This window comes from the organism of the source record quoted next, unplaced genomic scaffold, assembly GCF_019419815.1.
Source record: "Pyrus x bretschneideri cultivar Hongxiangsu unplaced genomic scaffold, Pyrus_bretschneideri_v1 Contig46, whole genome shotgun sequence".
Taxonomy (NCBI): Eukaryota; Viridiplantae; Streptophyta; class Magnoliopsida; order Rosales; family Rosaceae; genus Pyrus; species Pyrus x bretschneideri.
This window is the reverse complement of record NW_025999783.1, coordinates 1,490,691-1,504,988: the sequence shown is the minus strand read 5'-3', so window position 1 is coordinate 1,504,988 and position 14,298 is coordinate 1,490,691. Positions and strand designations below refer to the sequence as shown.

The window sequence follows — 14,298 nt, the reverse complement described above, 5'->3', positions numbered from 1 at the left end:
CTAGGTATGCTTTTATATGAAGCCTACTTGGTAATTCACGTATAGTATGTGTAGTTACGTACGTATTATATTAATGTGTATTATACAACTACGTACATTCTCCTTCTGAAGGGATGAACTCATTTCTCCAATGCAAATAATGTTCAAATTTAATAATAGGAATTGTACAATTTCTTAATTTTAATTTACATTTCACCCCTACAAAAAAATTATTTGAATTGGAGATCATTTAGTCATTGAAATATAGAACAAATCAACGGTGTAGGTACCAAGTAACATATTTATGATGACACATTCATTTATTTTATTTCCGATTTGAATGATTTTTGTAGAAGTGTCTTCAAATAAGGATTAAGAAATTAAATGATTCCGATCGTTGAATTTATATGTTCAAGATACATTATTTGCAAATGAATGGATACGGTACTGTCTTTTTTTTATTTACCTTGTAGTGATTTGTCCTTTATATTTTAATGACATAACATCAGTCATTATTAACCTAGAATATAAACGTTTGTATTTGTGGATCGTATTTTTGGCTCATATTTTATTTGTTAATGTAATAGGCTTTGTTATTTTGATCGTAAACTGGTTATATATTGGACAGAAATTGAAAATTTATATCCTTCTAATTACTCATTTTCAGATTCAAATACAAATTAAATCTGATTCATATTTGACATTTGTAGACGTGGGATTGTATCTATTGCCAAAAAAAGTCAATCAAAGTTAATCTATGTCCATGACAAGTGAAACGATTAGCAGAATAGTACTAGCAATGCTGCATTATTGTCAAACCAAATGTGGTGGACAAAATTATTCTCAGTGTGAAATCCTACATTTTCTATCACCAATTAATTACTAAAGTTGAAGTCCACACCAAAGTTTAATAATTTTTTTTTCTGGTTTGGGGAGCAAGAATGATAATTAAGAGGGAAGACTTGGTATCACAAGACCATTTAATTATATCTAACCTACAAGGAATCAACAGTTGTGACATACATGACTAGCTAGTTTAGAGTGTCTTCGTCTTGTTAGGTTGTAGAGAGTTTCACTTTCGACTCAAATATATTTGATGACGATACATATAATGTAGTGAATTCCATATTAAATTGTGACTTGTTGTAAATAAATAAATAGTATGTATAAGTGAATTAACGATTTGCTGTAAAAGTATTTTTGTAATATTTTATCTTTTATATCCAAAAACTAAAAGGACTAAACAGCTGTGATATTATGTACATGGGGTCTGAAGTTTGAATCTTCTCCCAAGGCCTTTGCCTTCCATTACTTCACAACCGCGTCGAATAGAAAGATCATTTTCCCAATTTCCCAAGGCCATCCATGCAATTGGAGAAAGAACGTAAAGAAACTTGGACAAAATGGACACATCATCTTTATTAGCTGTCTAAGGGTCCCCACTGATCTCCTGTGTACACCCAGCCGAGCCAAGTCAACCCAAATCTCTTAAGCAAACGCATGCATATTCCCCAACCACTTCACCCCCACACCACTGATTGAATCCTTTCCATTGCCTATTAGCAATATACGCGTAATAGCCTACTTCTCCCATACTCTCCCGGCACCCATCGAACTACTATATATACCCCTCGTCATTCCCATGCATTTTCACGAAACACCTTTCTCTCTTTGCCTTTCCTCCATTTCTCCTCTCTGACAAACCAAACCATGACTAAGATATTCCTTGTTCTAGTACTTTTGGTGTTCAATGTTTTGGTGACGGCATCGGCCGGAAACTTCAACCAAGATTTTGACATAACATGGGGCGATGGTCGGGCAAAAATACTCGACAACGGGCAGAGTCTTACGCTGTCCCTGGACAAGACATCAGGGTCGGGGTTTCGGTCGAAGAATCAGTACTTGTTTGGAAAAATTGATACGCAGATAAAGCTTGTGCCTGGTAACTCTGCTGGCACCGTTACAGCTTACTATGTGAGTATTTATATACTATACTTCACCCAGTATAACTTACTTAGCAACTTAATTTATGTTAATTATTCTGGTTTTTCATACTTCATATTTATATCCTGCATGCAACTGCGGGTCTAATATTTTTATGTATTTGTTGATTTTGCAGCTGTCGTCGTTGGGTTCTACTCATGACGAAATAGACTTCGAGTTTCTAGGCAACCTAAGTGGAGACCCTTATATTCTGCACACAAATGTTTTCACGCAAGGGAAGGGGAATAGGGAGCAACAGTTCTACCTTTGGTTTGATCCCACCAAAGACTTCCATACCTACTCCATCTTGTGGAACCCTCAAACCATCATGTAAAATTAGGCTCCCTCCCTCTCTCTATTATTTTTTTACTTATAGGTACCATATTTACTGACTGCATGTCTTACTGAATGAGATTCAAAAGATATTTAGTTACGTGTTAACGAATTCTCATTTTTACAACTAGAGACATGATCAGTGGCACAGTCAGTAAATATGATACATGCATATATGAAACATGAAAACAGTGTTCTACCATTTTATGTTGTCATCAAATTGTACATCTAAACCGTTGATCGGATTGAGTTCTTTGATGAACGTGTGGTCTAAATTTACAGTCCAACACAAGTCGTAAAGAGAGCATCGCTGATAGCCCATGCATGTAGTTTTATTCATTTTTTCCATGATGTATACTAAACTTTTTTTTTTTTTTTTTCTTTGTTGAATAGCTTCTCTGTGGATGGAACACCCATTAGAGAGTTCAAGAACTTGGAATCTAAGGGAGTCTCTTTCCCAAAGGACCAAGGCATGTGGATATACTCAAGCCTATGGAATGCAGACGATTGGGCCACACGCGGCGGACTTGTGAAGACGGATTGGAGCAAAGCCCCCTTCACAGCCTCCTACAGAAACTTCAACGCCCAAGCTTGCACTTGGTCTTCAGGCACTTCCCGTTGTCCTTCAGAGTCCCCGAACGAGTCGAGCTGGTTAACTCAGTCACTCGATTCCACAGGGCAAGAGAGAATGAAATGGGTTCAGAAGAACTACATGATTTACAACTACTGCAGAGATACCAAGCGCTTCCCACAAGGATTTCCTCCTGAGTGCTCGGCTGCATGAATTTCATCGATTTCCTCCATTCCACGTAAAAAGATTGAGATATATGCTCTATATGTTTTATATTTTTTTGTATTAGGGAGTAATTGTAACGCTGCCACATGACCAATAAATAGACAAATCAAGTGTTTTTGACATGAACGGTGGAGAATCGACTGGCTAATGTCTGCGTTTATAGCACAATTAATATTTAAGATACGAGCATTTCCAAGAGTCTCTAAAACAATCAAAGGACAAAGCATTTGAGCTATGATTTGAGTATAATTAAGCACACAAGCAACCTAACTTTGTTAGGCAACAACCAATAGAGACAGTTTCGGATGTCACAAGTAAACCTGAAGCTTAGATGTTTTATCACCTAGTTTGGAAGGTTGCCGCTCCTACTGGAGAAAAATGATCTTAATGGAACCGCAATAGGTCATCATGACGTCCCAATCTAATAATGCGTTATCATGCATAAGTTTTTCTCTACACATACTGTGAAATGGAAGAATGCGGGTTGAATTGGTAATAACAAAAGGTTAATCACTAATTACACTAGTACAAAACGTCACGCAAAGTAGGTTTGCGCAATGGTGACAACAAAACATCACACAAAAACATACATATGTATGTATGTACGTACGTACGTGGGATATAGAAAGAAAGATCAACAGAAATTACCAACTGGATAAAAAATTACATTAATAAAAATTACTTTACTACCGAATCAATAAAGCCATCGAGGGAGGTTGTGAGGTTTGGTATACTCCAAGATAACGAACTCCCCATAAAAAAATTAAAAAAAATAAAAAAAAACAAAGGATTAGTATTTTGTATATAAAAATTATTTTGTCTTGACCCACATATGCAAAGACAGACTTTTGGGGACTTGAAATTAAAATAATAGTTCCATAAGGTATCGTTTGGTATGCAGACGGGACGGGACGGAACGGAACGGAGCAGAAGCAAAGATGCCCTCGGATGGAAACAAGGAGGAAGAAGAAGGAGACGGAGAGGTTATAATTTTGTGTTCCACTGATGTGGAACGAGTCGTTCCAGGGCGATGAAAATTCACCCAAAACTCATCTCGTGGAATAGCTTGTTCCACCCGTTTTAGGCGCACCAAACGTGGGACGGAACGTCTTGTACCACTCTGTTCCGTCCCGTTCCATGTACCTAAGCTAACATTTCATAGCACAACATTTTGTGGGGGCACGAAGGATACCGACCAACTTTTCGGGCACGGAGACGGCAACTCGGGCCATTCTCTTATCCAGTATGGGAGTACGAGCAATGGATGGGTCGTTATGGAAGTGTATATGCCGACATTAAGGAGAAGGAGAAGCGCTTCGACATATTCAACGAAAATGTGGCATTTATTGAATCTTCCAATAAAGATGCAAACAAACTTTACAAATGAAGAATTCAAAGCTTCAAGAAATGGATTCATGGGGCATCAATGTTGCACAAAGACGACTTGTTTCAAAAACAGAAAATGTTCAAGAAATGGCAATAATTCATTGTTAACAAAAGAGAGAATATCATTAACATCGCATGAACAAACACAATGCAGGCACCTGCTACCGATGATTCGGCATTTTTGTGAGGAACATGTTCTTACTTCTCCATATTACACTCCTCTTAAAACCCCAAGGCAAAGTCGCTTCAGGAGAAACATAGACATTCTGACTCAATCTCAAGCTTTCTATACATGCATGACACTAATAAGCTACATCTCCCTTGGTGAATAAGCTGGAATTTGTATCACATCTAACGCCGAAAGAACCAAAAAAATTAAGTAAAATAAAAGCACAACATGCTGCAAACTAACCGTGGCCTGGCTGCTATCCAAGTAAACCAAGGCCTTTGCTAGCAACCAAATATAAATCTGCAAACTAAAATCAAATAACAACAGGGCAAAATATCACAAACATCCAGTTTTGAAAAGTAAGAAATTAATTAAAAATACATTTGACGAGCATAACATCCATAGATGATTCCTAGAGTATAGAACTATAGAGCATTAGAGGAAGTGTGTTCTCCAACAGTTAGTAACAAAGTACCAAACAAAGGGCATCTGTGCCAATGCATCATTTCAATCAATTTTACGAATAAGCAAATATCATTGTCAGAATTAACTTTATGAATAAACCCAATAGAGCATAGGCAACAAGAAAGACCACATATGGGGCAAATGTTTGTGTATGGAAAAACAAACACAGAAAAAGAAATTCCAGCAAAAAGATATCTTCTAAGTAGGACGAGATTTCAACTTCTTTATACGTTTGACAGCCTTCCGTGCCTTCTTGACAGCAACAACTCTTACCATTTTCACCTTCTTAGTAGGCGAAGGCATTTCCCTAATCGGACCTGGAGGTACTCCTTTCTTGAGTGCACTTCCTCTAGGCGTAGCAGAAGGAGGCAGTCTTAAATCTTGCGGAGGTAAAGGGCTCTGGGGCTTCCACACCAAATTGTTTTTCATGGAAAACTTTACCTTCTTTGCACTCTTCTCTCCACTCTTTGCATTGGTGCCACCCTCGGCTTCTTCTTCAACAGATTTCTTCATTCTCTTTCTCTTCTTAGAGATAGGACCCTTATCTGAAACTGTAGGCAAATCACAGGCGCTTGGAACGTCGTCATCCAAGCCGGCTTCAGCAGCAATCTTCTCAAACTGCATCTGCAGGTTCGATATCACATTATCCTCAAGTTTAAAAGCATCTGCATCAGTTACCTGATGATCATCTGAATTCTCACCATTTGTAGCTCCACTCTCATTCTCCCTGTCTGTAGAGCTCTTTTCAGAGTCTGAATCAAAACTCCCATTCTCCTTCTTATTCTTCTTTTTCTTCTTCTTTTTCTTCTCTGCCTTTGTATTAGCACCACCAGTGCCCTTCTCATTCTTCTTGCACTTCTTCAAACGCTTTTCGGCAGACCCATTGGCCATGACAACATCAGCAGGCTCCGATTTACTTACGTCCATCTCCTCACTATCAAGGGGAACCAAATTCGGCACTTCCTCATCGTCCTGATAAACAACATCAGGAAAAGAAATCTCAATCCCAGAAGATTCCAACTCTTTCTCCAACTTCATAAACCCCTCGTGCAAGCCAAACAACACTTTCCTATTACCCTGGCAGCACTCAGGTGAAGACCCTGATTCATAAAACTTGCTTGCAAACCCCATTTTCAGCGCAATTGTCCCGAAGACAACAACCTCATCACCCAATTCTACATCATCCCCCGACTTCTTAACCTCCAACAGCCTCTTCCCCGCCCTGAGCAGCACATCGAACATATTACTCTTAATCTTCCCCAACAACACCTTATCGGACACTTGACCCGAAACCTGAATAAAACCCACTAACAGAACCTCAAGAACATCAGCCTTAAGCGGAAGAAACGGCCTAAGCTCTTCTAGAAAAACAGAGGCAATGTGGTAATTAACCCCATTCCCCAAACACTTATCATCCGCAAAAAAAGTCCTCTCCTCCAACACACCCATCAGACGTTTCACAAGCTCCAAATCCCACAAATTATTTCTCATCAAAGTAAAGAAACTAGTCATAAATCTGCGAATCGATAAGTAGAACTTGTCTAACCTCAGGGCGTCGATGCCGGACCACTCGCGGCGCATGGTGAGCAAGAACACCGAGAAGTAGTGGAGAGAGAGCGGGAGGTGGAGGCTGAGGACCAGAGCGGAGAGCCGATCGATGAGCTGGGTTTGGACCGGGACCTTGTCGGCGTGCCACAGGCAGTAGAAAAGGCCTTTCCAGAGCTTCCTCATGTCGTCGTCTTGGACGTTGAGTTGCGCCGGCAGCCATGTTTTGAGCAGGACCCTGAGGGCTCTGTCTCGGCTGCTTTTATCGCACGAAGCCAGTTGCTTTATCAGGGAGAGGCCTGCTTCCACCGCCGTGTCTGCCTCCATTTTTGAGGTTTGTGCGGTGGTTTCAGATTGTGAGATGTACGCAAAAATAGCAGGGAAGGGCGAAGGGCGAAGGGCGACGGGTGACGGGTGAAGGGACTGAAACTTAACGAACCCTAGAGGTGGGAATTTTGGGATACAAAAGCAGGAAGAGTTGGGAATGGGCCGGCGACCGCGTATACCTACTCAACTGCTTTCGTCCAGTTTGTAGGCCCATTAGTCAATGGGTTTTGTAAACGAATCTTTCCCACGTACACATTTAACCCTATCACAACGCAACAATGGTAGGATGGTGACATGGCACGTAGGGTTTCTGTCCCAAATAATTCTTTAGGAATGAGTATCCTCGCCGCATTTTCTTTGTGAGGATCTCGAAGATCCTTAAATCAAATTCGTTCATTGTACATCGTACGGTCAATAATTATTGTAAATTTTTTATTTAAAATTGAATATAAACAGTGCCTGACGAAAATTGACCGCACGATGTACGAAGAAGGAATGTGATTGGAGGATCCCTGTGATCCTCAAAAAAAGGATCCAGTGAGGATCCTCTCTCATTCTTTACATTTCTAAATGTCAGGGACAAACTTTGTAAACTAAATGATATGAAAGTTGATGATTAGATTATTATTTAAGCGTTGATAAACGTGCTCATTTATATTAGTGATACTTAATTTAGTTTGCAAATTTTGTCTACAAATTTAATCTCTTAGTATTGCCTCTACCCTTTATTACAAATGATATGAAAATTGATGATTAGTTCTTAAATATTAACCCTGCGAATCAATGTCGTCATTTTGTTGCCGTTCATCTAAATCAATGTTAAAAACGGTCACATGCCCTCACTTGACCGCTTTTTCATGGGCAATCTCGTAAAATCACCTTCATCACTTATTGTATGACCTAATTACTTCACCTCTCTATCTCGTCTTCTAATTCTGCTTTGCTTTCTGAGGCAGTGTACGACCTAGTTGAAAAAAAAATTGGGGATTTCTTTTCCGTGAGATTCAATAGCATGAATTGGATTCGATTAAATTAGAAGATTGTCAGGAATGTTTTGACTTTGTTTACAAGGGCACTGTGGTGGCTTGCGATGCCAGAAATACATTGAAAAAATGGGAAGCCATAATAATGTGGTGAATAGATCGAATCTCCTTTATTTTTTGGAGTTTGTTTGCACTTTTAGTGGTCCCCATATGGTTTTTTTATCGGTTTGATTAGTGGGTATTTTTTTGTGAATTTTGTTGGTGTGGTGCTTTTTAATGTTGATATTGTATTGTTTGAATTGAGTCTAGAGTTTTATGTTTTCCTAATTCGCTACCGAGCTCCGTCGGGCGAATATGATGGATGCGATGGTGTGACGGTGAACCACGTTGCTAACTTCTACATCGAGCGACTTCATCCGAGGAAGAAACATTCTCGACCTTGGGTTCTAAAACTTGAACACAAGGTTATGCCTCCTCCTACGAAGTTCAACCTTCTACACCAAATTCGCCTGCTTCAACTATAGTTGTGAAAATATAGGTGCACCAAATCTATATCATGGACAAAGATACTCAAAGGAAATGAGCATCTTTATGGTGAACGTCGTACGATTGTTTGAATACCAAACTCTAAATGACACTTGTGAGTAACCAACCATAGAACACTCCACTTCAATGAGAAAGGCATAAATTAAATTAAAATCAAATAAATTAGCAGTTTAGGGTTAATTGGATGTTGATGAAGATGGTGAAAAGCTTTCACAAGGTCTGCCTTGGCAAGCGACGGCAGAGAGAGAACGACTTAGGTGTATGAGAATTATGTCCTTACACCTTGGCCTTGCACATTTATTTGTACAAATCATGATAGGTTTTCTTGTCTTGCAAGTAATATAAACCTATAAGGATTTGATCTCCAAAACCTGTAGGGATTCTACTTTAAGTTTACACAATCACATTTTTAATTAATAATTTTACACAACCATAATACATCTCTCCACAATTTTGTAATGAATTATGTAGTTGTGTGTTAAATTAGAATTTTCTTTTAACATAATGATGTTTTTACATATGTAATAATTTTATATTGAATTCGTCCGTTTTATGAGATTTCAATTTATGATATCTTATTTATAAGTAAAAGTCAAGTGACTCATATGAATTTTTTTAAAGAGTTTATGTTGGGAAAAACTTTTGACTAGAAGAGTGAGGTGGACCGTCAGAAAGAAAGAAAGAGTGAATGGTAAACAGAAGGGACGGATGTAACCGAATAAAAAAGGTATATAATATGATGATGATGGTGTTAATCTACAGTCAGCAGTAATAAACAAAGAAGAGAAATGTTAAGAAGACTCTTTCAAAAGAGGAATTTTTCGTAAATTCTCTGTTACTTTGTATTTTTGACACAATATTTTATAATATTAACATAAAAATTGATGTTAAATTATAAGAAGACAATAAGTCTGTAAAGATTTTAAAGATCTCTAAAATCTCACTTTGAGAGAGGTGTCTTAACATTTCTCAACAAAAAATGAACAAAAATGAGGGAGTCAAATCCAACAACTTCAAGGCATTCCAGTCACTCAGTCAGTCAGTCGAGAGAGTAACCGACTATGATGAGTATTGAGAGTTGTCTTGGAACGGGAAATGTAGAGAGAGAGAGAGAGAGAAGAACGAGAGTGAAGACAATGAAGGGATGGAATTAAAGAGGGGGTCGTGGCTGATGGAGCTGCTTGGAAGATGGACGCCTGGCAAGATCATCAAGAAACGTGTTTTGGGGATTCGGTGCCTTTCTTGCCGCAAGCTCGCTCATCACCTCTTTCTCTCTCCAAATCCATTTCTTCTTCTTTACAGTTTGTGTATAAATTCAGAAATCCACTTGGCAATTACCCACTTATCTTCTCTCTCTCTCTCTCTCTCTCTCTCTCTCTCTCTCTAGGATAGGATAGGATAGGATAGAATAGGATGATCTGTTGTTGTTGAGAGGTGAGACCGAGTAAGTGTGGAGTCTGGTGGAAGGTAGGGGCTGGGCTGAGCTGGGAGTGTGGAGTCCCAGCCTGGGACCTTGAAGATGGATTGGCTGCACAAGTTAAGGAAGGCATTGCTTGCTCTCTCTGCCACCCTCAAACTTCGTAAATCTCTTGGTTTGTTCTTCCTCTTCCCTCTACCTACTTCATCTACTTTTCCACTTTGCTTTCTTTCCCACTTTTATGTTAACATGCCATTTTGGTACTCCATCAAATTCAAATGCCATATATACTCTTGTTACCCTTTCATGGCATTGGGTTTTGTGGGCTCAGATTATTGTAGCCATGGAAAAGGAATTTAGATTTCTACGTAGCTTTTATTAGCACTCCAGAAAAGTCATCGTGCACTGTTTGTTGAATAGAAATTTCAACAAGGAGTGCATTACAGCTGCGACCTTTTTAGAGTGCTAATAACAGTTTTCTTGACGTTTTACTAGAGAAAATGTAAGGTGAATTATGAATTAGGAATATATGTTGCATTGTCTTTATGAGCAGGTGGTGGTGTTGCAGGGAGTGTTGGCGGCGAGTGTGGTGGTGGAATAGGTGGTCTGCTAAAGCTTCAGGATGATGTACAAATGTGTGGATATGAAGATGTACAGATTATGTGGAACATGCTCAGCAAAGCTCAACACGAAGAGGTGATCGTGTCATCAACCACGACAACAACAAAGCCAAATCATAAGCGAAGACATGCAAAGACCCCAGTTTTGGTCAGATTGGAAACTTGCTCAGTAGAGAAAGCCAAACATTAGTGTGTGTGTGTGTGTGTAAGTATATGTGTGGTGTATATGTAATGGTGGTGTATATATGGATGGGGGAGTAGAGAAAGAAATGTGAGTTGGTATACAAATTCTGTAAATATAGTTCTTAGGCCCCTCTCAAATGTATATGAATCACTGTAACCACTACAAACATTAGAGTAGTTACAAGCAAAAGTTTCTTCCTTTCCAGAAGGCACCATCAAGCAAATGCTATGTAAACATTGTGCACACAACAATATAAATTCCCCAATCAATCGAGAGAGAGAGAGAGAGAGAGGAGAGAGAGAGAGAGAGAGAGAGAGGAGAGAGAGAGAGAGAGAGGAGAGACAACTTAAGAGCTGAGCTGAAGGAACCGTAGTGCCATGGGATGGTTGGCTTGAGAGAGTTGGTCTGGTTTGAGAACTTCAACAATCTCCCCATCCACAAGGAGGCAAACAATGTCAGCAATCCTCTGGATTTGTTTGATGCTGTGAGAGACCATTACAATGGTCATCCCCTGTTTCTGCTTCAGCTTCACTAAAGCACCTTCTATGTGCTCTGTTGATATTGGATCCAACGCACTTGTCGGCTCATCCAGCAGCAAAACCTTCCCAAAAGTATAATACAACACATTACTAACAATGCCATACGTAACGAAAAGGAACACTGTTTGGCTCCGTACATGTAACGAGTCATCCTTTTTTACCATCAAATCATATTCAGACATATGCAAAAGTAACTTATTACAATCACAATAAGAAAAATGCTATGTCAAACTAGAATTTGTCTGCACGAAAGAATGACCTCTTAAATGTCATATGAACACATTAAGATCATGAACGGAGGAATGTCTGGATAAAGTATCAAACAATGATTTGTCTGTAAGAAGGAATGACTTCTTGAATGTCGAGAGTCAAGTATTCACATAAAAAGGAGTTGATGGTATCATGTATCGGGTTTTTACCTCAGGAGAATTGGCTAGGGTCCTAGCAAGTGCCACTCTTTGGGATTGACCCACAGACATTTCAGAACCAGTCTTGGTGGCAAAGGATGAATCAAGGTCTACAAGGTTCAGCAACTTGTGAACCTCCTCGTCACTCAGCTTCCTCCCCTTCAGTTGAGGACCATAACGTATATTGTCTGCAACTGTGCCTGATGAATGAATTGATCTCAATTCTTAATTTGCAATTGAAAACAGATACTCAAGTATATATTGGTAGAGCTTTGCTCTCCTGCGCATCTAAGTAAAAAAAAGAATGGTATCTCAACCGTTTACTTGCGAAAAAAAAAAAAAAAAAAAAAAGTGTGGGGGAGAATTTCCGGATATTCATATACCACTGCACTCCAAATTCTTTCCAAGTAGACCTGATACCAGAAATTCAAATACAAATATCAAACTGCATTTGAAATGCACAAGATCAAATTCTTTTAATCTTGATTGTTGAGAGAAAGTAGGCAAAAGAGGGGGGAAATTGACATTACAATCATCCAAATTTGATATTTTCTAAAGTGGTCTTGTTCTGAACATGTGCAGGCATGTTAATCCCTTTTTCGTAGTTTAGACAGAGAGAGTAACCAACTAGGTATGTCCAAGGTCAAAAGGGAAAACACCATCCAAGTAATAGGACAAGTAGGTTTAACCACTGCTATTATAGAATCAGGTCATGGTAGGCAAATACCTACAAGTAATTGATTGGGTATTAAATTTTAAATGTGAGAGAGTAAGCTTTGGATTTGAACCACCCCACCCCAAAGGAAAGTCAGCAATGGACTCAATAAACTTAAGGGAAAATAATATTTTAGGGCGTCTCAGAGCATTTTTAACTATTAGATCTTCATTGTTGTATATTTAAATGAAAATCTAACGGCTAAAAACTTTGGAATATTCACATAACTATAGAATTTGTTCTCTTTTTGTTTTGAAACTTTCTAGCAAACTCCAGAGTATAGAATATAAAAAATCTATAATTAGAATGCTTACATCAACAGTGACAAAGATGCATAAATACTTTACAATATAACTAATCCAACCCACCACGGTTTTCATATTATAATCACTCTCTAATCATATTATAATCACACTATAAATCTCTATTACAATGACCAATCTAAAGGAGCAGGATTCTCTCCCTTCCTATTCTCATCCCCTTCCCTCTCCTCCTCTCACATATTGCTTTTTGTTTTATGTCTCTATAAAAAAACGCTATAACCGCAACCGTTCAAATGGGAGGGAAGGGAAGGGAAGAGAGATTAGGAGGGCTGAGAATCTTCTTTCCAATCTAAAACACAATCAATTAGCAACCCAACTGCAACCAAGTCAATACCGTATAAATTAAGCAACCTGTTTAGCACAAGTTACAAGTTATCAATTCCTTAATTTGGCAAAACAATTTGCCAACTGATATGTTCTGATCTGATATGTGATAGAGAGAGAGGGAGAGAGGGAGAGAGAGAGAGAGTGCTAGTTGGGGCAATGATCAAATGGGTTACCTTCAAAAAGAACAGGAAGCTGGAAGAGCATGCCGACCTTGCGGCGGAGGCTGAGGACGTCCGTGTCCAGAACATCATGGCCGTCCAAGAAGACAGTCCCGGACGGGGGCTCCCAGAGGCGGTTGAGAGCTCGGAGCAGCGTGGACTTGCCGCTGCCGCTAGGGCCAATGACCCCCATGATGACGCCCTTAGGTATGTTCAAGGTCAACCCATTGAGTATGGAAGCTCCTGTGGTGTCTGATTTCTTGGCCAGATTTCGTATCCGGAATTTCACGTCCCCATGGGCTTCTCCATTGTCCACTGTCAGTAGGTGCTCTCTAGCTGCTTCAACCCCATCTGCCAAGCAAAATTTACAAACCCAAATCAGATTTTGATTAGTGGATGGAAACTGCGTTACGTTAGGTTGTCAAACTGTGAAATCTAAACCAGTGATAAGATAGCCTTTTTGTACAAAGATATAGCTAAACTCTAGATATACGCAGAATACAACATGTCAGATATCTGATGATGAAAGGAATATTATGGCACAGGAGTAAGTAATACCGTACCAGCAAAGAGGGGATGTGGCTGACCAGGTAGAGGTGAAGACATTAATGTGTGGTTTGGGGGCTTGGAGTGGGATTGAGAGAGAGGGAGGGGTGTGCGTGTTGTATGTATGGAAGATTTGATTTGAGTTGTTAGGGAGGTACATACAATTGTATTGTGAGTGCACAAAAAGCCTTCCCTAGAGCAGAATGCACTAGTCAAACAGTGAGCAGGCGAGGTAAAGCCTTCCGAGGACAGAGCGTGTCCTTTCGGTTGATCTGATTCCTGACAGATAAGCAAGCGATAAAGTAATAGGAGGACGGTCCACTCAGCGGTGGGACCTACAGGGCTTTGTCAACTGCTGCTCTGCTCGTCTCGTTGTACGGATTCTAAGGAATACGAGGGAAGACGCCAAAACATTTTGTTTGATTACTTTGTGACGTATCAAACACCCTTCTTTGGTAAGACTGAACACGATTCGATTCTCGTTTGATTAATTTGTGATACAATTACGCCTTCTTTATAACGGAGGTCCTCTTTTCCCCTTGTGCATTCC

The 14,298-nt window shown here is 39.4% G+C and overlaps 4 protein-coding genes across 5 annotated transcripts; 2 read left to right on the top strand and 2 right to left on the bottom strand.

Moving 5' to 3' along the window:
* The first annotated feature begins 1,557 nt into the window (after window positions 1–1,557).
* Window positions 1,558–3,290, top strand: XET2 (probable xyloglucan endotransglucosylase/hydrolase protein 23). Its single transcript, NM_001302275.1, is given in 3 exon segments — window positions 1,558–1,953; window positions 2,099–2,292; window positions 2,689–3,290. Coding segments are annotated over 3 exon segments (849 nt in total). The 5' UTR covers window positions 1,558–1,689; the 3' UTR covers window positions 3,080–3,290.
* A 1,828-nt stretch (window positions 3,291–5,118) lies between these two features.
* LOC103937795 (ribosomal RNA processing protein 1 homolog) lies at window positions 5,119–7,103 on the bottom strand. Its single transcript, XM_009347757.3, has one exon. It carries the CDS (start codon window positions 6,981–6,983, stop codon window positions 5,310–5,312), a length of 1,674 nt encoding a protein of 557 aa, XP_009346032.2. The 5' UTR covers window positions 6,984–7,103; the 3' UTR covers window positions 5,119–5,309.
* Window positions 7,104–9,793: 2,690 nt separating this feature from the next.
* LOC125469816 lies at window positions 9,794–10,940 on the top strand. Of its 2 annotated transcripts, none has more exons than XR_007252089.1 (2): window positions 9,794–10,104; window positions 10,498–10,940. XR_007252089.1 is itself a non-coding variant. In XM_048567738.1 (2 exons), the coding sequence occupies exons 1-2, from the start codon at window positions 10,032–10,034 to the stop codon at window positions 10,737–10,739; spliced, it is 330 nt and encodes a 109-aa protein (XP_048423695.1). In that variant the 5' UTR covers window positions 9,798–10,031; the 3' UTR covers window positions 10,740–10,940. The 2 variants fall into 2 exon arrangements, 1 of the variants encoding a protein (XP_048423695.1); XM_048567738.1 differs by having other exon boundaries at window positions 9,798–10,104; window positions 10,483–10,940.
* Window positions 10,808–14,018, bottom strand: LOC103940657 (ABC transporter I family member 17). The gene is made up of 5 exons (XM_048567737.1): window positions 13,766–14,018; window positions 13,218–13,553; window positions 11,692–11,879; window positions 11,051–11,334; window positions 10,808–11,020 (listed from the first exon to the last, which is right to left on the bottom strand). Exons 1-4 carry the CDS (start codon window positions 13,806–13,808, stop codon window positions 11,080–11,082), a joined length of 822 nt encoding a protein of 273 aa, XP_048423694.1. The 5' UTR covers window positions 13,809–14,018; the 3' UTR covers window positions 10,808–11,020; window positions 11,051–11,079.
* Between the last annotated feature and the right edge of the window lie 280 nt (window positions 14,019–14,298).